At 39.8% G+C, this 24,904-nt stretch overlaps 1 protein-coding gene across 5 annotated transcripts in view; it reads right to left on the bottom strand.

Moving 5' to 3' along the window:
* Positions 1-24,904, bottom strand: part of npas3 (neuronal PAS domain protein 3) — a 390,159-nt gene that overhangs the window by 264,360 nt on the left and 100,895 nt on the right. For all 5 annotated transcript variants that reach the window (XM_082516529.1, XM_082516527.1, XM_082516528.1 and 2 more), the window contains one exon: positions 21,328-21,426. In XM_082516529.1, coding sequence (XP_082372655.1) covers positions 21,328-21,426 — 99 coding nt within the window. The remainder of the gene's footprint in view (positions 1-21,327; positions 21,427-24,904) is intronic.

The following is a 24,904-nucleotide window of genomic DNA, read 5'->3' as shown; positions in this document are numbered from 1 at the left end:
TTTACTTTATGTGTCTGGTGTGTAAAGGCCTTAGGAGCGCCGCCTCAGACCACACACCAAAAATATAATATAAATATAGTGTCAAAAAATTCTAATATATCCTAATATTAATAGTTAATTAATTAATACAGTAATCATTTTCACACTTCCCAGAATAAAAACAGTGCAATCTTTTAGTTGTAGCAAACATGTTGCAGTTTAATTTGTTTTCTGTCAAACTCAACCCTTGTTTCTCCTTCTTTCTCCTAATATATATATATATATATATATATATATTTTTTTTTTCAGCTGTACTAATATAAAGCAAATTAACCATCGAAAAAAGACTCTTGTACAAGTTCTTCACATCATTTCTTTTCAGACCCACTAGAGTAGACCAGGGTTTTTTTTTAAAGAAAACATTCTGTGCAAAGAAAAAAAAAAGAAGACAGACAGAAAAAAGATTTGAACATGTTTCTGTTAGTCCTAGCAAGAGATCAAAAAGACCACAAGCACCATAAAAACACAAATTATCCCCTTAAAAAAAATAAACCTGCATGCACGGTTAATTAGTGCTAACTCCAGGCAGCGCTGCAGCCGCTTCGCCTCCCCAAAGTCTCTGACAGCCGACCGCCAACGGCCTCCCGCGCCCGAGCCGAGCATATCTGAATCCAATTAAAAGTTAGAGATCACGTTCGGCTTCAAATCGTAAATGATGTGCAAAACCATACAACTTCAAAGGCGGCTGGAACTGAAATCAAAGGCATAGGTGTGCGAAGTCCTCAGGTGAGCTTGCTGGAGCTAATGGCCAGAGTTTGTTTTTTGGAGTGTTTATGTATGAAGCTCACATACAAAAAAATACAACCCCCCGCATTCATTTTCAGGCACCAAATCAGGCAGACAGGTGGGGGGTGCTGGATTTTGGAGTTTTTACGTAAGATTTTGTTTATCACAAACAGAGGCAGACAGACAGTCTGCAGTAAAGCATCGCATGGTGAATTATGTTTCTCACATAGCTTCCTGCATCCACATTTCATATCATCATGACATCAATTCATCAGCACACCTCTCTCTGGATCCCACTGGCAGCATTTTTTACTTTTTCTGTCCTTTTTTTTTTGCACTTTGCTGGTTTTGACCATTTTAAAGAAACTAAGAAGAGAATTTAACACAACACAATGCAGATGTAAAAGGGTTCAGTTCTCGTGATGATTCCACAAAGACGTTACAGCGAACCTGGCGATACCTTTAAAACTTTACAGTGAGTTTAGCTTGTTATTTAACTGTCCCGCTACATTGCAACTGTTCTGGTTCACTTTAACTGCTCTCATAAAGCCATTTTCTGGCCACAGCAAGCAGAGAAAAAGCTTTAAAAAGCCATTTTACACTACCTGCTCCCTATAAATCAAAGACAAACTCAGGGGAAGAGCAAGCCTTTTTTTTCCCCCAGTAGCTGGTAGGGACCAAAAACAGAGCTAAAAGAGACTGAATAGCAATCATTCATTCATCAGCCAGGCAAGAACATGATGCAACATCAAAGATTGTGTTGCTGTAATTGCTGGATGCCACTGTTGACTAACAAGCTTAGCATATTAACCTAATATCTCTTATACTAATGCTGTACTCATGAACTGCCCAAAGTGGCCAAAAATGATAACCATCGTTTCCTTCTTCCACATAAATCTCTATAGTTTTGCCATCTTTAAATATGCTTTAAAATTAAAATTAATTTTCATATATATGACAACAACTAAACACAGCACTGTCTAGATGCTAGGTGGTGGTGGTGGTGGTGGTGGAACTGGGAGTATAGGAGACAGGCATTCATGTTTATTCATTCAGCCGTGAGCTGAAGACCTGCAAGGTGACTGGCTGTCACACACACAAATAAATGTATGCAGGTGCAGGAAAAGACAAACACTCACACATCTGGCCTGTCTATCACCTTGGATCAGGGAGATAGAGGGAGAGGTGTGTGTGTGTGCTTGAGTTGTGACAGAGAGTAAACAACAAAAGCAGCTTTTTCAGTCAACTGCTGGCACGGCTGCTACACGGTTTACAGCAGTTATTAGTTAAATCACTACTTACCAAAACATCTCTCTGTCTTTGTCTCCTGGTTTTCTCTCGTTTTCTCACACACATATGCATTAAACTGGCAGGTGAGTGTTTACCACATCATGTGTGCATGAGGCACTTCTGAAACTACCATGGAAGCTGCGTTACACACTGCAGTATCTCTCACTTAATTTATACATTTGCAAGACTTCATGATTAATTGATTACTGGAAAAGTACTCATCAGATCAACTGCCAATGAAAATATTTGCTAATTTGCAGCTCTAATAATTGCACCATTTTTACTCCTTCTCCTGCTATCTTTCCCCCTGCTGTCATCTCCTCCTACTCTGCTGTCTTTCTTCCACCCATTTCCTCTCTGTAACAGGCTTTAGCACCACTGTATAGAGTGTGTGTGTGTGTGTGTGTGTGTGTGTGTGTGTGTGTGTGTGTGTGTGTGTGTGTGTGTGTGTGTGTGATCTTGTTAATATTTCACAGTACCCTTACAGGCATGTGTGAGTTTATTAATTATGGCTGAAATGTGAGTCAAAGACGCTCATGAATAATAGCAGCCTCTGCTGCCTGTCAGTCAAACTGCTGCAGCGGCCAACAGCTGGATCATTACACACAGGTAGCAGAGCCACACACTGTAGGTGTGTTACTATTACTGCAGCTTCAGCTCCTGAGATGTTACAATGATTTGATTTTGTGTTACATGGCACTGTGCAAAAGTCTTGAGCCAGCTTGCATTTCCTTATAGTTTGCTTCCAAGGAGCCAGATTGTCTTGTGGTCTTGAGGAAGTTTTTCAGGATTTCTGAATCTTATTAAAGTTTTTTCTTTTGTGGCATTGCTGCTTTTCCACTTCTTTTTTGTAATTTAAACTCTTAACACTGACATTTGAATCACTTAAGCATAAAAACGGTACCTAACTCAAGGGATGAACAAGTGTCATGTCTATACATGACAGAAAAATTCATTTTGAATCTTATCTTCAGTCACTTTGTTACTAGCAGTCTGTCACAAAAATGCATACTTTGTTTCTACTACTTTTAAAATTTTCATGATGACAGGCATGAAATAGTATTTTTGCACTAATAACATGATTTAACATGAACATGATTAAACAAGAATTATACTGGAAATCAGTGAGAACAGGTCTGATGGAGCAATGATTCCCATCGTGAAAACCATCATCGGTATGTATGGAGGAGATCAGAAGAGGGGTACAACAGCGAGTGTCTACAGCTACCTGTAAAACAAGGTGGAGGCTCTGCCATTCATTTCAGGTGTTTGAGATCTGGTCAAAAGTGATGGATTCATAAATTCTGGCATTAATGGTCTCTGTGAGTAAACAAGAAATAGTCCTTTTCTCTCAGGGATAGACCTATTCAAAATTTGGATCAGAGATTCAGAGTTTAGGTTTACAACACAACATTGATTTCTTCAAGGGATCTAAACAATGTAGCAAAAACTCATGAGTGAAGCCAACAACAAATGGTGAGCATTTCGAGGCATCCTACAGTATTTTAAGTTTTCTTTAGTGTGTTAACTGCAAACAGTGGTGCAGTGAGTTGGCATGAAAAAGGTCTACTGACAACTTCTCTCTCTGTTTATCACTCTCTCTCACACACACACATACACACACACACCCACACATCATGTCAGGGTTAATGCTTTCTGAGAGGGTTTTAGAGTACTTAACTTAGCATATTGTCATCAGCTTGATCGTCACTTCTCCGTGGTGTCTCGCCTGCTTCGAACTTTAAGTTGTGACGAGTGTTTCTTTTCCCTAAGAACACTTTTTACTTTTGTTACCACAAGTACAAAAGGAAAGTTCCAGAAAGCTCATCACTGACATTTGATGTTACGTAACTTCCTCAAAAAATAATTAAAGTAAAGCAAAATCTAATACGACATGCTGCAATTTCGAGATAAAATATAAATCAAATTAATTTTCAAAAAAGGCACAGTTGTATACAAAACAATTAAACAAAATGTTATGGAAAACTTTGTATAACATACAAAATGTTACAACCACTATAAAAAATACATTTCTATGTGAAGAAATACTATTCCTCCTGTTGCTTCAGTTATTACAATTATTATTACTTGAATTACTGTTATTACCATTGCTGTTACTGCTAATAATAGTGCAAGCCTGAATATCTAAACACATATCATATCTCTTTAAAACTCATCTATGCATGCATTAACATGTATATTTAAGCACACATGCACAAACTAAATATAAGTGAAGAAGTGTGCTATCCACACACACCAGAGTACACGCTTCATTGCTGTACTGACAGAGCAGTTAATGCTCCGGGTATCTAAATCACACATTACATAGACCTGCTTGACTTAATTTGCCTTTGATCTTTTTTTTTTCTTCAAAAACACCAAATTACAAATTCTTGTTCTCTTGCGCTCTCTCCTTCTCCCTCCACGGCTGTCTCTCTTTCACTGGACAGAGCAAATGAAATTAATAAGGAGTACATCAGAGGCAGTGGCTGCGCTCTGGCTGTGGGCTTTCTCTGAATTGCTGCTGCCTCACCAGGAACACCAGATTTCTCCCACCGCCCACCCCGCCTCATGTTTTTCTTAATATATTTACACTAATTGAAAATCCACCATTCCTCGACAAACAATCTGAATTATTAATAAGATTTTTATCGCTCTGTCTGTCAGCACACTGCGCTTAAGAATGAAATATTAGCTTTCATGTGTTTAAAGTTAGTTACATATTTTTCATGCTGATTTTAACAGGCAGGTAAAAGCAAGTTTGTATGTGAGAAGGTATGAAGAGTTTTTGCCTGGAAAGTTCACAGAAGTTTGGTTCGGTACATTCAGTAAGTACAGAAGCATTTTAGTGTCTTAAAGTCCCAGAATCATAAAGCTGAGTTTGAAATCTATTGATCCACATTACTTGATACATTTTCCATTTTCTTTATCTAGAATTAATTGATCTTTCCTTAAAATAGCCAAGTATGACTGGAGGTCATCTTCTTTTAGTGTCACAAACACCTGAGCACAAGCCCCACAGACTGCTCTGATTACACATACATTCATTGCAGCAGTAACACCAAAAATACTGTCTTTTCTCCTTTGCACACAAAAGTTTGAATTCACACAGCTAATAGAGATTTTATGGTGTCTATTCAGTAAGCTGTACAACATGATATCCCACTGTTAACGATCAACCAAGAGGATTAAGTCATAAAAATAAACTAATTAACAGACCAAAGAATGCTTACTAAAAACATATCATCTGCCTGATGCATCAGCTCTCAGCTCAGCCGTCTTTAGGTACATTTAATATGGCGACTAGCAGCACAAAACCATAAAAGAGAGGAAAAGATGCTCCATCTCATTATGTTTTTTTTTTTCCATTTCCATTTCCAAAAACCACAAACACAAAAAAGCACTTGAAATAAACTCTCCTCCTCTGAAGAAAGCGCAGCACATCAAGAACAGCAGGCTGCTTTTTGTATGCTATGTTAGGTTAAATTTAACAACGGCAACACCATAGACTACTCTCATTTGTAAAACAAACAAGGAGAACGTTTGTTTAATGTGGAATTATGCTAAACTACACTTCAGCTCAACAGGTCTGTTGCATGGATTCTGTTCTGTGGAATTTAAATTAGATTAGAGAGAAAGTGAATTCAGATCCTTTAAAAACTGCAAGAATTCAAATCTCCAAAAGCGCCTCAAATAACACTGAAAGGTATGACTGATGATTTCTTTCTTAAAGTAACAGAGAGTGGATCTGTTTTGTGGGTGAAGGAAACAAATATCCTATGAGCCTTAGTTCCTTTGCCTCTCACTGTCTCAACATTAATACAACTGAAGTAACTATATACAGCAACAACAAAAAAGCTGTGAGGATACTCCCTCCTCTCCTTAAACAGTTTAAAAGACACCTATAGGCACTCTAATGGAGCAAAACAGCAGGTTTTCTTCATGTGCACTGTGTCTCTCTAGTGCTCCTTCTTTCTCTGGGGGAAACCTCGCTGCAGTAACAAGCCTGTGCGATGCTGAAATAGTGCCGCGGGCAACAGCGAGCAGCGGCTCAGCGCAGGCAGGTGAAGACAGGGTGAAAGTCAAATCTTTTCACTGTAAACAAAAGCCCCAATATAAGCGAAAGTAAATAGATGTAGTGTGAATAAGAATGCTGGGTTGTTTGCTCGAGATTTGAGCGATTCTTTGCGGGCGCCACAGGTGGGTAGCTGTCCAATGAGGTGAGGGATTTGCTGTTATGAAGACGGATAGATGAGGAGAGGAGGGAGTTCTTGTGAGAAAAAGAGATGGGGAGAAAGGAGCCGAGATGCTATTGAACGTTTGTCAAAAATCTTAAAAAAGATGTCATTTTCAGCAGTTTCTCTCAGAGTGCTTTGGGACAAAGCCACATCACGCGTTGCCTCTCCGGTACATCACATGTCAAAGATGAGCTACACGCTGAGGCCTGTGCGAGAGGACTGAGGGATTTGTGGAAATAAAGAGTGATGCTCGCTGACAGGCTCACATGTGTTTGAGAGTCTAAAGAGGCCAAATAAAGAGTTCAGATGTTTATCTGCATGCTGCTTTGTGGTGTTATCCTCCAGGTACAGTGTAAGCCCAGTGGTGACAATAACTGCTTTGTGAAAGTGAAGCTGCCAGTAATCAAAATGGATGGGTAGGTTAGATTGTGGTGCTGTGTAAATACTGCACTCCACTGCTACAGCAGATACAAACTGATATTCCACAGGAAAGGTAATAAAAACACTAGAACAGGGAAGCATATTATTATAAGATGCCTTGCATAGCTGTGATTCAAAGACAAGAGATTTAATGTGCAAAAGTCAGTCTTCAGTTCTTTATATTTTTCTTTTAAGGAGCCAGACTTTCTTGGAATTTGTTTTAAGTGGTCTTGAGCAACAGTCCTCCAGGCTTTCGGATCGTCTTTCATTTTCAGTCAAGCCCTTATACCTGATCATTTTAGATGACCTTTTTTTTTTAATTTAAGCTGTTTATGCATTAAAAAGTTACCCAAGTCAAGGGATTAACTAAAACATGCCAACAATAACAAACTTTGACAGCATATATCTGCTCCAACAAGGAGCTATTAGCCAAAAACCTGCCCAATCTCAGCATGGCCTGCAGAGGAGGACAAGTGGAGGACAAAAGAAGTGAAAGGTCTGAAATCCATCTACAGCAGATCAACAGTTTTGAAAAGTCATGACCTTAAGAAACAGAAAAAAACAATCCAGCAAAGACCAGACACATGACCTGAGAGCTGCATCTGGCCCTTCAGCTGATCCGTCTTCTGTTGGTCGGAACGTCATCGGAAGCGGTCTCAATGAAAAGGTCGCTGTCAAGAAGTCATTCTTAAGAGATACAGGGAGACAAGCCAGTGACATGCCAAATTACATAAGAACTGGACCAAAAATCAACGAAAATTGGTCTTGTAGGTCAAATTGTCATCAATATGTTTAGAGGAGGTACAACAGTGGGTGTCTGTGGCCATCTGTATAACATTTCGGGGTACATTTGAGCCAGTGGTGTTAGGATCCTATCAAATCTCTTGGAAACATAAATGAAGAAACATCAGATTTTAATCCATCGTGCAATATTGAAAAGCGTCTGATTGGTTGTGGCTTCAGGTTTTGGCACGACAATGATCCCAGACACACTTCCAGTGCAGTAATAAGAATGTTTAATGTGTAATGCCACCGTCATGGACTTGCCTGGCCAGAGCCTGGCCCTTAACATTATTTAAGCAGCGTGGGATCATCCTGACAGAGAATGGAAGAAAAGATACCCAACATCCAAAGAGGAGCTTTGAATAGTCTTTCAAGTCCTTGCAGACTATTAAAAAATTTACAACAACACTTGACTAGTTGAGACTAATTTGAAGAACAAAGGTGGTCAAACCAAATACTGAATTTTAACCTTTTTAGAATTTTACAAACTTTGTTTTATAGCAATATATGAAGAAATGAGAGGTTTGCAGAGCATTCTGGGTTGAAGACATTTATGCACTTCAGAGACTTCTTGAATGTAGCTTGTGATATTATTATTTCTGTATTTCTTCTACCAGTGCATCAGAAGTGCTGTTAAAAAAGAGGAACATTATATTTTGAGCAACCCACAGCACTGAGTCACATCATCTTATAATCCTCAGTTAAAGTAACACTGGCAAAGCCTGAAGCCTAAACTGAAGAAGATTTTTTTTTACCTCAAAGTTTCCCTCAACATCTGAAATCTGAGTTTCATCTTTAAAAAAGTACTTTTTTTTTTTTAGTACTAATAGGTTAAATAAGGCTGATCTAGACTTGTATAAATACAAATATAGCAAGAATGGAAATTATTTTTAATAATCTTCCCAAAAAAAACTGATAATATGCAAAAAAAAAAAAAGCTGCAACCCAGAGCAGCTTCTAAATGTTTACTATCTCCGTTTGATTTCTTTAAGGTAAACAAGGTCTCAGGCAATATTAGCTAAAACTCATCCTGCTGATTCATTTCAAACAAACCTCATCAAGCATTCTGACTGTTGATTTCAGTGGCAATCAGACAGATGGGTCTCAAGATCAATGCTTTTGGACTACAAACATCACATCACGACTTCAAAAGATCTCTGCTCTTGCTCACTCGCTCTCTCTCTCTCTCTCTCTCTCTCTCTCTCTCTCTCTCTCTCTCTCTCTAACACACACACACACACACACCCTTTTCCCATGTCTAAATCTATACAATCCATTATTAACATGTTTCCTGCCAGACAAAGACACAGGTAGATGATAAAATATATTAAAAATAAAAGACATAGAAGAAAGAGTTAAATTATTGAATTTGGGTTGCTCTCATTGAAATAAAAAAGACAGAGATGGAGAGGAGAAGAATCTATATTGTGTTCTCGGGGAAGTGAGGGAAAAATCGAAGGAGAAAGTAGGTTAGAAAAGAAAGGCAAGGTGAGAGAAAGAGTGGCATCAAAGAGAGGCAGTTGAACAAAGTCAGCGACACGCCAGGAGTTGACTCATGCGACATGGGAGTGAAAAAAAAACAACCAACTAACATCAGAACACGTCACACAACTGCTCAGACAGAGACTAGGAAACAAGGTGAACTTGTCGCAAGGAAGGAGGGAAGGAACGAATGAAGGAGAGAAGTTATGGAGAAAGAAAGCGATAAAAGAAGGAAGAAAGCTATACGAAAAGTAAGTGATGGAGGAGGGGATGAAGTCGAAGGAGGGGAGAAAGAAAGGAAGTGAAGGAGGAGGAAACAAGAAAAGGAAAAAAAGGTAGACAAAGGAAATACTAGAAGAAAAGGTTTAAAAAAAGATGTGTAAAAGAAACATCTGAAAAGAAAGTATGGAAAGAAAGTTTTGGGAATAATTAACAAAAAAAGGAGAAAAACACAAAAAAAGAAAATAAATGACCTAAGAGAACAAAGAAAGGAGTGAAAAATTAAAACAAAAACTGAAAATATAAAACATTTAATTCTGAAAGTAACAGAAAAAAGATCAGAAGGGGAAATATAATTTATAATGTTTTGAAGCAGAAAGAAAAAAACGGAAAAACGGACAGAAAGAAGGAAAAATGAGGAGTACAGAAATAGGAAAATGGTACGGCACTGAACAAGGTCGACAACTGATAGGAAAGTGAAGTGGGAAAATAAGAAAATAACAGGAGGACAAGGAGAAGAAGAAAAACAGGGAGTCATAGAGGATGTGAGAGAGAACATGACCAAACGTGGAAGAAGGAAAAAAGGAGAGAAAGAAAAAACAGAAAAAGAAGTGTGGAAAAGACAGGAGGAAGAATAAATGAACATACAACAGGAAAGCAGACACAGGAGAGAAGACTGAGAGAAGAAAAGGTCCAAGAGAGAGAGGAAAGCAAGAATGTGAAGTGGCAGAAGATGAAGAATGGAGAGAAGGATTCAAGGAAGAGGGAGAATAAAATTTAGGGGGATAACACACAGGAGAGGAGGAGGCGAAGGAGGATTTATGTGTTTTTAGAGCTGTCATTTTGAAGGACAGAGCAGGGGCGGAGCAGCACACATGCAACAGCTTGAATCTCTCTATCTGAATCTGCCTGGTTCTGTCATACAGTCCCTTTCATTCATGCTCACCATGTATGTTTACGTTGCCTCTACTTTTTGCATTATTCTGTTCTCATCGTCACTGCAGTAGCTACGTTCTTCATGCCTCCCATAAATTTCTTATGAATATTCTGCATAGGTGAGCCAGAACAGCATCGACTTAGCTCATCCCACTCGTGATCCATCACAGCTAAAGCAACAAGTTTGACCTTGACTTTGAGCACAGTTTGGGTAAAGACCCATTAGGTCATCACTGTGATTAAATTTGATTCAATTCTAATCAGCAACAGGAAAATGAGTAGTGATCTTTTTGAATTCAAGTGGAAGGGGCAGACAATAGATGGCTCGCTGTGGCGTGAGCTCATCAGTCCTTCAACTAGATGACCAGTAGGTTTCTGTAGTCTTTATAAAACTAATGATTAAATGTCCTCAATCACTGATGTCTTTGACAGCTAGCTGCCATACTCTGGACTGTGGTGCCCTTCCTAATGGATGTTGTAAATCGGCAAGGTAAAGAGAGGAACAAATCTTGCAAAATCAGCCAGATGTAGATGATACAGAAAATGAATGGCTCTACTTTATATTGGTTGTGTATGAATAGTCTTGCATGTGATCACAGGATCCAATTGATGCATAACTCTATTCAGTGCAGCTATGTGGGCTGTGGACATTATTACAAGGAATACACTGCCGGTACCACAGTGTTACTTTTTCTCTTTGTTTTTCTTGTTTTTGGACTGTTTCATCAATCCAATATTCAAACTGCTGAAGGTATGAATTAGAAACATCTCTACCTTCTACAATAGATTCCAACATGTTGCCTATTTACCATCTTCATGTTCCACCAGTACAAACTGCCAGAGGGCACACACTGCAGTAAATAACCTAAACATAACAGTGGTCTGTTATAGATTACAGTTTTTTACAGACGCTAGGACACATTTCTCAATACTTAGGTCACTTTTGCAAAACTCCTCACACAGTGAGCACAACAGAAGTCTATGTGGGCCAAACTGAGGATCAGTTATCATTGTTTTGGCACAAAATGCATTCAATGACTTCATCTCTCAAATTTCATGAATTATTTTCTCACTCAGACACAACAACTGCCAAAAATCTTTGTACGTACAGGACATTTTTGCATGTGCTTACATACTGTTTTCAAAACTGTTAAACTTATGGCCAAAACAATAACACAATGCAAAACTTAAAAAGACAGCAAAATTCAACAGCAATATTTTATTGAAACATATTTTAAATCTAAAAATGCAGTTTAACCAGCCACAGCTGATTCTCATTGTAGATGAACATCTACACAGGTGTTACTCCTTCAATTTTTCAACTCCTTCAATTCTGGCAGCCAGAAGATTCTTTCCTAGGTGTATTGCCCTAGATGACATAAGATGTGATGTGGATGAGAACCTGTGGCCAAATGGAGAAGACCGAGTAGATTAGCATTACTATTGTATGTGTATCAGTGGATGGTGTGTATACAAATTCTTGTATTTTGGGATTACTTAGTGCAAAAAAATAAAAATACATAAACAAATATTAACGAATTCTGCATGATGTCTGATTCATTCCAGTAACATACATTGAAATTCTAAACAGAGATGTGTCCTTGTTTTACACAAGAAAACACTGTGTCATGCTATATGTTGTTAGTGTTTTTTAGGTCATTGTTTTGTGGGTGACAAAGTGTGTTTGTCGGCTGTCAACCTTTGCTAGTGTTCTGGAAGAATGAGTTTACTTGAGACCTGAATAAAGTGTTTTGGTAGTTGTAGTGCATTTTGAATGTGAAATGAACTGCTTTGCCAAGCTGAAGGTCAGTTAGGAGAATTGTGTGAAGAGTTTTGCAAAAGTGACCTAAGTATTGTGAAATGTGTCCTAGCGGCTGTAAAAAACTGTAATACAGTGAGGGGTTTGGTTTATTTCAGTATTTAAAATCATACTTTTGGGATTTCAAAATCACCCGGTACAGCATAACAACAAAGAAAGCCAGTAGGAAACAAGAAACAGTGTACACTTGTCGTTTTATAACTCACCCAGGTGAAACACAGTTGCTGGCTGGATTACATTCATAAGCAATGTGCTTCTGAATGAATACCGTGGCACATTTATGAATAGCAGGAGTCGACAGGAGGTGGTGAACACAGACGAGTATACCCAACAGTCTCAGCCAAGCAGCTTCATGTGGCTTCATCCTGTCGATGGTTTACCGGACCAGAATTCAGCCAAACTACCTCTCTGTCCTTCCAGTTTCTCCTCTTTTTTATTGTCTCACAACACTGAAAACACATATTCTCTCTCCTCATTTACACAGTCTCTTTATATCTTTTGAATGCCATCTTCCTGGTGTGTGTGTGTGTGTGTGTGTGTGTGTGTGTGTGTGTGTGTGTGTGTGTGTGTGTGTTTCTAAGAGAGGAAAGTGAGAATGGCTGCAATGCACATACTCTCCTCGGTACACCTGTCTCTTTTAGTTTACAACCACTCTGCTTATTTCCACACCCAATCATGCACGCAGTTAAAACAAACACATGCAACAGCAGCACATGCACACAACCTCACAAGCTCAAGCAGAGGTGTGCACATTATACAAATACGCATTCCCACATGCACATAATTAAAGTGACTGCACCAAACAAACCTTGTGTGGTAGTGTCTTGCCACACATACACACAACCGCATGAATACAGCTGTAAGCAGAGAAGACAGGTGGAGTGTATATCAAGGGCCACCCAGCTCCTACACCATTTATCTCAATTTCACCTTCTAGACACACGCAAGCACGCGTGCATTTAAGATTAAAAAAGCACATACACACAAGCTCAGCAGACATATAGACATTCATATACAAATTAATAGACAAGAACCAAAGTCAAATAGACACATTTTTTACTCCCCTTTCATTCTCCTACTTCTAACAGTTTAGTAAAATCCTGATGTTGGGTTATGTATAAATAAAAACATCTCATTTTGGAACTGCCTGAAACGCACAGAGTCGTTTAAATTTGTCATTTACTGTCAAGCCGAACTTTTGGTGTTTCTAGAAGCCCTACATGGTGTTAAGCCCATCCTATAATGAGCTATTAACTGCCGTCTCCTTTCAGCTCTCTGCCCGACTCCGACACAAATCCCCCCTTTATTCTCCAGTACTGTAATCCACCACTCGCACACACACAATAATACACAGAACTCGAGACACAATACACCAGGCCTCAGTTCACTTCCTGGTGTCAAATCCCCTTCTCACTGCTCACTTACAAAGACGGTAGAAGAGGGAAGGGTGGAGAGGATGAACTATCGAAAAAGAATAATGCAGTTTTATGGCAGTACACAAACACACGAGGATAATCAGACTGAGCTTTGACATTCATACTCACATATATAGACAGCATTTGTGAATTTGCTGTTACAGCTTTTTAAGCAGTTTATATAAAAGCAGCAATTTGGGAACCACCAATTAGTGAAGTCCTGTCTTGAAACCTTTATTTAACCACCTTGAACCATTACTATCTCAGAGCTTTAGTGGAGTGTGTGTCAAGTAAGAAGAAACAGAGGACGACTGTATGCTCATATGGTAGTGATTGACAGTCCTTGTCAATACAACCTGAAGCATGGGCTGTTACACTCCTTTTTAACTCTAAGAGGGCTGTAACTTAAAAAAATCACTGTCATGCTATATTAAATAAGGCTTGAAATTAGTGATTTAGACCAGCGGTCCCCCAACCCCCAGGCCTTGGACCGGTACTGGTCCGTGAGTCGTTTGGTACCGGGCCGCGAGAGTTGAGGCTCAGGTGTGAAATGTATGGTTTTCAGGGTTTTTATCGGTTTTCAGCGTTATTTTGTTATCGTTTTTATCGTTAACTCGGTTTTCCTGGGTCTTTTCACGTGTGTTATGAATAAATCTTCTTTTTTTCGGTACCGGTACTAGTTTTATTTTGTTGTATTTATCCGCAACACTTTAAAGGCCGGTCCGTGAAAATATTATCGGGCATAAACCGGTCCGTGGCGCAAAAAAGGTTGGGGACCGCTGATTTAGACCATAATCCTATCAGGAAAGTGTTTACTGACGTCTTAGTTCACACAGAAGTGAAGCCTGTAATAGTTGTTGTCTCCCTGACTTCTATACAATCAAATTTATTTGAGCAATGAAATGAGTCGGCCAACAAGATGCAAGTTATTAGAAAAGAATGCCAGTTTAAGACACTTCTGCATTGGCTTCAGTTGGCTTTTTAAAATTAACATTATCTGGTTAAAACAGAACCAGGAAAACCAGAAACGGCTACAATGTCATAAAAACAAAAACAAGTAGTTTGCATCGAAAATCAAAGGACTTAAAAAGGTGCAAATCATGACATTAATGAAACTGTTCTGTCTCTTCTGTGTTGACTTTAGGGTCATTTTATAGAACATTTTGTGCCCAGCCAGTTGCCTGAAAATGTTAAGGTCCATAGCTAATTGCTGTGAAATTGCAGCTTCATATATTATATACTTTTCAACACACACACACACACACACACATACAGTGGGGCAAAAAAGTATTTAGTCAGCCACCGATTGTGCAAGTTCCCCCACTTAAAATGATGACAGAGGTCAGTAATTTGCACCAGAGGTACACTTCAACTGTGAGAGACAGAATGTGAAAAAAAAATCCATGAATTCACATGGTAGGATTTGTAAAGAATTTGTTCGTAAATTAGGGTGGAAAATAAGTATTTGGTCACCTCAAACAAGGAAAATCTCTGGCTCTCACAGACCTGTAACGTCTTCTGTACGAAGCTTTTCTGTCCCCCACTCGTTACCTGTATGAATGGCACCTGTTTGAACTCATCATCTGTATAAAAGACACCTGTCCACAGCCTCAAACAGTCAGACTCCAAACTCCGCCATGGCCAAGACCAAAGAGCTTTCGAAGGACACCAGGAAAAGTATTGTAGACCTGCACCAGACTGGGAAGAGTGAATCTACAATAGGCAAGCAGCTTGGTGTGAAAAACCAACTGTGGGAGCAATCATCAGAAAATGGAAGACATACAAGACCACTGATAATCTCCCTCGATCTGGGGCTCCACGCAAGATCTCATCCCGTGGGGTCAAAATGATCATGAGAACGGTGAGCAAAGATCCCAGAACCACACGGGGGGACCTGGTGAATGACCTGCAGAGAGCTGGGACCAAAGTAACAAAGGTCACCATCAGTAACACACTACAACGGCAGGGAATCAAATCCCGCAGTGCCAGACGTGTTCCGCTGCTGAAGCCAGTGCATGTCCAGGCTCGTCTGAAGTTTGCCAGAGAGCACATGGATGATACAGCAGAGGATTGGGAGAATGTCATGTGGTCAGATGAAACCAAAGTAGAACTTTTTGGTATAAACTCAACTCGTCGTGTTTGGAGGAAGAAGAATACTGAGTTGCATCCCAAGAACACCATACCTACTGTGAAGCATGGGGGTGGAAACATCATGCTATGGGGCTGTTTTTCTGCCAAGGGGACAGGACGACTGATCCGTGTTAAGGACAGAATGAATGGGGCCATGTATCGTGAGATTTTGAGCCAAAACCTCCTTCCATCAGTGAGAACTTTGAAGATGAAACGAGGCTGGGTCTTCCAACATGACAATGATCCAAAACACACCGCCCGGGCAACAAAGGAGTGGCTCCGTAAGAAGCATTTGAAAGTTCTGGAGTGGCCTAGCCAGTCTCCAGACCTCAACCCCATAGAAAATCTGTGGCGGGACTTGAAAGTCCGTGTTGCTCGGCGACAGCCCCAAAACATCACTGCTCTCGAGAAGATCTGCATGGAGGAATGGGCCAAAATACCAGCTACTGTGTGTGCAAACCTGGTAAAGACCTATAGTAAACGTTTGACCTCTGTTATTGCCAACAAAGGTTATGTTACAAAGTATTGAGTTGTATTTTTGTTATTGACCAAATACTTATTTTCCACCCTGATTTACGAATAAATTCTTTACAAATCCTACCATGTGGATTCATGGATTTTTTTTTCACATTCTGTCTCTCACAGTTGAAGTGTACCTCTGGTGCAAATTACTGACCTCTGTCATCATTTTAGGTGGGGGAACTTGCACAATCGGTAGCTGACTAAATACTTTTTTGCCCCACTGTATATTAGGGGTGCAACGATATTTGTATCGATATTGAACCGTTCGATACAGTGCTTTCGGTTCGGTACGCATATGTATCGAACAATACAACATTTGTAATTTATTTTATCAACTTTCCTTCTGACGATGCTGTCTGTGTTGAGCGCTCAGTGGATCTGCGCTCGACAGTGCAGCCTAGGCGGAGTAGTCGAACGCAGATTCACTAAGCGCAGGGCAATCTAGCGAGACAGAAGTTAAGCTCTCGTTGCAACATGGCAAATTGAACCTCCCCCATCCTCATTCAGATCTGGCGTTTGGAACTATTTTGGTTTTCATGTGAGTATGACCCTGAAGGTAAGCACGTCATGGACTAAAGTAAAACAGTATGTCGGATGTGCCACGCAATGCTCAATTACATTGGTAGGAACTAGTGCGTTAGCGCAGTTAGCTCGTTAACGTGTTGGCCGTCCAGCCCCACGCACAGGGCGATCCGCAGTAGCTCGTTAACGGAGATTTGCCGTGTTGTGGCGTTTTAACGAGATTAACGCAGCACTAGTGGGAACACAACGAATATGACTGCACATTTACTCCGACATCATCCTAGTGCAAAGACAAGTGGAAGCAGACAAAAACAACAAGCACGCATGCTACAAACTTTACCCGAGTCATTTAGACAGCCGTTAGCACATGATTCTCCTTATGGGGACCTGATATGTTTAATATGCTGCTGAGAATATAGCCCAGAAGAAGCGTGTAGTATAGCTTTTATTTTGGAAAGAGCCATTTCTCTGTAATAAACTCTCTTTTCCAAAGATGAGTGATTTCTCGATCAGATAGATTTATTATTTTATCCCTTTGTTGTTTCAGCAACATTAAATTTAAAAACTGTACTTTTGAGTTAAAATATATATTTATAATTTTAATAAATGACAAATTAAAAAGGCATGAACATTTTTTTGTATCGAAAAAATATCGAACCGTGACACCAAAGTATCGAACCGAACCGAACCGTGAATTTTGTGTATCGTTGCAAGGAGAGTTTAACTTCTGCCTTGCTAGCTTGTCCTGTGCTCTTCCTTCTGACTATGCTGTCTGTGTTGAGCGCTCAGTGGATCTGCGCTCGACAGTGCAGCCTAGGCGGAGTAGTCGAACGCAGATTCACTGAGCGCTCAACACAGACAGCATCGTCAGAAGGAAAGTTGATAAAATAAATTACAAATGTTGTATTGTTCGATACATATGCGTACCGAACCGAAAGCACTGTATCGAACGGTTCAATATCGATACGAATATCGTTACACCCCTAATATATATATATATATATATATATATATATATATACATACATATACATATACATATATATATATATATATATATATATATATATATATACTAGGGGTGCAACGATACACAAAATTCACGGTTCGGTTCGGTTCGATCCTTTGGTGTCACGGTTCGATATTTTTTCGATACAAAAAAAATGTTCATGCATTTTTTATTTGTCATTTATTAAAATTATAAATATAGATTTTAACTCAAAAGTACAGTTTTTAAATTTAACCCTAACCCTTGTGCGTGTTTTTTATTTTGACAGCGAATGCGCACCTGCGGACCACTTATGTGCAGCCCTGGTTATTTAGCTCATCATATTGCAGCCACAGAAATTCTTTTGTCCATGAAACCATAAAGCTGCACTTTCTTTTTGCCTTATAGTCTGATTTGTCATAACTTCTCCGTTTTGTGGTAAGCTTTTCTTTGGCTGTCACTTCTTCACCCTGACCTGTCTTATTTGGCTCAGCAGAACTGAAATGCTTTTACACATGCACTCACATAAGCTCAGCGATTCTCTGCGCGATCAACCTCTCACATGTTTAAGCTTGCTGCGGGAGATTTCACTTGTCATGTTTGCATAGTAAGCTAACGATTAATAAGACGATGTCAGAGGAATTGGTGCACAAATTATCATCACTCACAGATCAGTGCTGTCGCTCTCTATACACAGTTCGCACGATTGCAAAGTGAAAGCAAAAAAACAAGCGCAAATTCAAACGCGACTTCAATATGTCACATATTGACAGTGGCTCACCGATGCCAATGACATAATTACCCAGCTACATTTCTGAAAGAATGCAAAAGCATTGACATATATTTTTCCTACAATAGCCCGACGGGCAGGGAAGAGATAGATTTTGGTAGCCCGACTGAAAAAATCGCTAGCTCCGGGACGTCGGGCTAGCGATATTGCGAGCCCTGTATCTGATTGAGGAATCACATCATCTTTGGAAAAGAGAGTTTATTACAGAGAAATGGCTCTTTCCAAAATAAAAGCTATACTATCCGCTTCTTCTGGGCTATATTCTCAGCAGCATAAGGAGAATCATGTGCTAACAGCTGTCTAAATGACTCGGCTAAAGTTAGTAGCATGCTTGTTGTATTTGTCTTTGCACTAGGATGATGTCGGCGTAAATGTGCAGTCATATTCGTTGTGTTCCCACTAGTGCTTTCAGGTTAATCTCGTTGAAATGACCTTAACGCCACAACACGGCAAATCTCCGTTAACGAGCTACCGCCGATCGCTCCGTGCATGGGGCTAGACGGCCAACACGTTAACGAGCTAACTGCGCTAACACACTAGTTCACACCAATGTAATTGAGCATTGCATGGCACATCCAACATACTGTTTTACTTTAGTCCATGACTCGCTTACCTTCAGGGTCATACGTCGCATGAAAACCAAAATAATTCCAAACGCCAGATCTGAATGAGGTTCAATTTGCCTGTTACAAGGAGAGCTTAACTTCTGTCTTGCTAGCTTGCCCTGCGCTCTTCCTTCTGACTATGCTGTCTGTGTTGAGCGCTCAGTGAATCTGCATTCGACTACTCCGCCTAGGCTGCACTGTCGAGCCTAGGCGGAGTAGTCGAATGCAGATTCACTGAGCGCTCAACACAGACAGCATCGTCAGAAGGAAAATTGATAAAATAAATTACAAATGTTGTATTGTTCGATACATATGCGTACCGAACCGAAAGCACTGTATCGAACGGTTCAATATCGATACGAATATCGTTGCACCCCTAATATATACACATACATACACATATTTAAGTGGTCTGTTGACCCACTCCCAGTATGATTTTTGGCACTTTTGACATTTGAGGTAATGTTTGAGGTAATGTTTGAACACGGAAATCTCAACTATTAAAGATAAAGGCCTGAAAGTTTCACTGGTATTTCTTAACATCAAAATCAATCACAATCTGTCATTTGGGTACAGACACATCAGAAAATCTCTGGATTTTGGCTTTCAAGTCATCCTGCAAAGTTTCATATTTAAGCACACACTAATGAAAATTACAAAAGCCAAATTGTGACAATATCTCAATGACATATAGTTGAATTTCACAATAATTCAAATAGAGCATGTGGAATACTTTATTATATGAACTTCTTAGACAGAAAAATTAAGAAAAGGCTATATTCTTTCAACTGCCATTGTTAATTAATCATATATAACAAATTATGGAACAACAACAAAAACTTCAGTAGGTAGTCTATTTGTATCTGAAGAGAAGTTTTATTCTAGTGACCTATTCTACTACTATCCTACTGCCCTGGAGGTCTCTTAACCTGCATTATAAGACTTCCAGTAGGTTTTACAAATGGAAGGTAGAGTAGGTCTCAAAAAGGAAAAATAGTTACATATTTAACAAAGTTCATTATTTTTGCAGTTATAATTTGCACACTATCTGGAAATCCTAGAATTGTTTACTAATATTTTTTTTTGTCACTGAACTTATATTTGCTCAGTCCAGCATAAAAGGTTAAATAGCAGTTTTTTTTTTCTCAGAGTAGAGCCGCTGATCCTGGGTGAGGTGTTCTGGGCAGGGAGGGAGGCCTGGGCTGCTCTGCTCAGGCTGCTGCCCCCATGACCCGGCCCCGGATAAGCGGATGTGAATACGTGGATGGTTTGTTTACTTTTTTGTGTTTTTTATGAGTGTGCGTTCAAATATAGATTTTCCTATTTATTGGTCCAACATTACAGATCCTGGTTTATTTTAATGGTAGGAAAGATCAGTGAAAATTTCAGGCATTTTTTATAGTTTTTGAGATATTCATGTTCAAAAATTGCTTCAAATGTCAAAGTGTAAAAAAAATGTTGGAACTAGACCATTTTTCAAAAACATATCTTGAAAACGTGTATTTTTTCAATATATGTAAAAAGTTTCACAGCAAACATCTTTGCCCAGACTTTGAACCATGAAACTTTCAGGCAAATTGGAGATGGTGGAGCAGAAGGCCCACATTCACTTTGGATGTTATGACGCTTTGTTCATTTTTTCTAGTTAGTTCAAAATAATATTTGATGGCATAGTAAATTCCTTGTTGCTGACCTGTGGGAAATAGATGTACAATTCCCAGAAAATGACTAAATGAAATGCAATTTTTGGATGCAGAACATTAACCCTGGGTGATACTTTGATACCTGGCTTTAGCAAATAAGTCATTTTGGGGTATCAGTTCAACTTTTCTCTAGAGGTAGCAGTTCTTTACAACAGTGATGCAACCAATGCCCAACAAGATGGAGCTGTTCAGTTTTTCCAAAACTGACAATATGTATGACTGTCTGCATGGAATTCATCAGGGTTATTCTTATGCAACATAATACGTCAGGTAAAATGAGGCCAGAGGATCCCTGATGCCAGAAATTGAGTTGGGTGCCAGCACAAGTGAATCAAAGCAAAAATGTCTTCCAAAGAACCAGTCACATCAGTGCTGGAAGTCGTTCCATTTTAAGGCCTATCCTGGAATGAAATTGAATGGAACAAGTTGAATTGGTGATCCTTACGTCTTTAACGTCTTAGAAAATCAGCTGCAAATTAAATGGCAATGCATGAAAACGAACGTACATCCCTTCCTTTTAATGCTACTGAGACAAATCTGTATATGAACCAACAACAATAAAACAACAGTAAAAAGGGTTTGGCAATCCATTCATACCACTCTTTGTTGATGACACACACACACACACACACACACACAGGGAAGTTATACTACTGGTTTTGCTACTGCTACTGCTACAAGGAGCACACACAAACGTTACCATGGTGAGGAGGTATGCTGCTGGCCGGCCAGGTGAAGGGTCTTGGGCCGGGCGGCGGAGCAGCTGCCTGCATTAGCTGGCCGCTCCCAGTAGGGGTCACTGCGAAACACACAAAAAAAACGTGAAGAGGTTCTTTAACGACAGCCACATGAAAAAAGGAGAAGAAGAAGAAGTGGGAGTAAAAACAAGACTTAAATGAAGAATAAGAGGGAGAAAACAGGAAAATCAAATGAACAAAGACAAAAACGTAGGAGCAGAGCATAGGAACCAAAGACAAAATAACCATACAAAGCACAGTGCAAATGTCATGGAAAATCAGAGAATTAGATGCAAAATATATTCTGCAGATAAGCAGTAGGTAAATGATAATTTGGCAGTTCATGTGAAAAAATAATGAAAGATTGGGCATTTCCAGCTCAGTGGACAACAAACTGTGGACCTCTCAGTCTCAAGTCTATATGAAAATAACACTCAAAAAAGAATCCAAATACTTTGTTTAATTACTCATAAACAGGCAGCTGCGATAGCTGCGGGAATATCTTTAACATAGAGGGTCCTGCAGATGTGATGTAATATGGCGATATCTGTGTGAACTGGGGGTAGCACACTCAGCATTATCAGGACCACAAATGCTATCAGCACCCATATGAAAAAGGTTGCTATAAATGATATATGGTGCAAATATTAAATATACTATGTCAACTTATGTGATATTTCCCCCCCAAAAATAAGTTTAGTACTTAAAAGCACAATATTTACCTATGAAAGAATAGACATCTCAGAAAGCAATAAATGTAGGCTACACACTTATACATGTGGTACTGGCTAACAGGAAAACTAAATTTCCATAACAGATGTTTTCCATAACAAGTTAACGATATGTTGGTAACTTTGCTGCAAAAATATTACCGTACTGGCATTGAATCACGGTGTGTGATGACTTACTACTCTGTTATTTAACCGCCACAAACAATCCAGCATCAGCACAGCAGAGTAAATTAATGTACTTTAGTAATACAGTGCGAGTTTATCTGCAAACTTTACTTCCCTTAACACGAGTCACTTTGGGGTTTTTGTAGCTTCTTCTTTCAGGCATTGGAAGAGCGACTCACTGAGTCAACAGATGCAGTCAGTCTGTTTTTACTTTGTTGCATGAACAACTGGAGGCAGACAAACTGTTTAATTTGTTTATTTACCCGTCTTTTTTATTCTTTTTTTATATCCTTCTGCTGCTACTTCTCCACTTTCCATGCATTTGAGCTTAGCTAGCTTAGCTAGCTCCACAGTGAAGCTGCGTTACTTCCTCGTCTTACACGTGTTTCATCAAGTTTGTTGCTGATCTGAATGCGTGACTGAAGTTTGAAAGTTTGACATGTGATCAAACTGCTTCCTGTGTGTCAGTGACATACTTTTTTAGGATCTACTTTAAAAAAGGCACAACACGTATTTCACTATAGAATGTGCAAAGATGGTCCAGTCATCCATTTTCTGCTGCTTATCTGGGACCAGTTTGCAGAGGCAGCAAGCACAGAGCCATAGACTTTCCTGTGTGTCATGACTAACCCTCCTCAATCCGCCTGTCAATCCCTCGCGGCTCTCACTTGTGAACAAGACCCACACATACTTAAACTATTCCACTTGGGCCACCAACTCACCTATTTTCTAAATAAAATCCCCCAAATCTAACTGCCACACAGGGCAATTACTTACAGTCTTTCTTACAGTGTTAACATCATGTACCCTCTACAAGAAGCCACACTAATTAAGGGGAGACAAAACTGTAAAGTTGGATGATAAAGGTTCAAATTCAAATCCAAATTCAAATTTTATTTGTCACGTACACAGTCATACACAGTACGATATGTAGTGAAATGCTTGGACAACTGCTCGTGACCTAAAGAGAACAAAAAAGGAAAAGGCTATGAATAAGATAGGAAATAAATGTGAAAAATTAAAAAGGGTAAATTTAACTAGGAAGGAATAAAATATAAATTAAGGTTAAAAATGAAATAACTGTACAACACAAATTAGAATGAAGGGTAAATTTAACTGGGAAGAATAAGATAAAGATAAATATATAAATTAAAGTTGAAAATAAAATAACTGTACAACAAAATACACAATACACAATATAGAACTATATAAGAATGTATGAAGAAATCTAAATATAAATAAATATATACACAATAACAGCAGCTGTACAAGTATTAACCGGAAATGAAGAATATAGTGACCAGTGTTGTGCAAAAACAATGTCCAGAAAGTCCAGTGTGTGTGTAAGAACTATATGTGTGGGTCAGTACTGTGTGGTGGTGTGATTGAGAGACCGTATCGCCTGCGGGAAGAAGCTCCTCCTCAGTCTCTCTGTGTTGGTCTTCAGGGAGCGGAATCGCTTTCCTGACCTCAACAGAGAGAACAGTCTGTTGTTGGGATGGCTGAGGTCCTTCACGATCTTCCTGGCCTTGGTCCAGCACCGCCTGCTGTAGATTGAGTGCAGGTCAGGGAGCTCGGAGCAGATGGTGCGCTCAGCTGACCGCACAACCCTCTGTAGAGCTCGTCTGTCCTGCATGGTGCTGTTCCCGAACCAGGTTAAGATGTTTCCCGCCAGGATGCTCTCTATGGTGCACGAGTAAAAGTTCCTGAGCACCTTGGAGGGCAGTTGGAAGTCTCTCAAACGTCTGAGGTGGTAGAGACGCTGTCGGGCCTTTTTCACCACGGTGTTGATGTGACAGGACCATGACAGGTCCTGCGTGATGTGAACTCCGAGGTATTTGAAGCTGTCCACTCTCTCCACTGGGCACTCGTTGATGACGGGGGTCTGGTAGTTCCTCTCCTGCTTAGTGCTGAAGTCCACTATCAGCTCCTTTGTCTTACTGACGTTTAGAAGGAGGTTGTTCCTCTGGCACCAGTTCTCCAGATTCCTAATCTCCTTCAGGTAGGCCGTCTCGTTGTTATCAGAGATCAGGCCCACCACGACGGTGTCGTCAGCAAACTTGATGATGGTGGTGGAGCTGGTAGTGGCCACACAGTCATATGTGTACAAAGAGTACAGCAGGGGGCTCAGAACACACCCCTGGGGGGCTCCAGTGCTGAGAGTGGTGGAGGCTGAGACATGTCCGCCCATCCTTACTGCCTGTGGTCTGCCAGTTAGGAAGTTGGAGATCCACTGACACATAGATGAGCTGAGTCCCAGATGCTCCAGCTTGGTGGTGAGTGTGGAGGGAATTATGGTGTTAAATGCAGAGCTGTAGTCTATGAAGAGCATTTTAACATAATTCCCCCTTCTAGTGTCCAAGTGAGTGAGTGATGTGTGGAGGAGATGAGAGATGGCATCGTCTGTGGAACGATTTGGACAGTAAGCGAACTGTAGTGGGTCCAGTGTGTCTGGTAGTGAAGAAATGATGAAGTCTCTGACCAGGCGTTCAAAGCACTTCATCACTACTGAGGTGAGGGCTACAGGGCGATAGTCATTGAGAGAAGCAGGGTGGGGTTTCTTCGGGACAGGAACAATGATGGACTCTTTGAAGCATGTGGGGATCACCGACTGAGATAAAGAGATGTTGAATATCTCAGTGAA

The sequence above is a fragment of the Aulonocara stuartgranti genome (assembly GCF_965226115.1).
Source record: "Aulonocara stuartgranti genome assembly, chromosome: 19".
Taxonomy (NCBI): Eukaryota; Metazoa; Chordata; class Actinopteri; order Cichliformes; family Cichlidae; genus Aulonocara; species Aulonocara stuartgranti.
The sequence above is the reverse complement of the archived record's forward strand: the minus strand, read 5'-3'. Positions and strand labels throughout refer to the sequence as shown.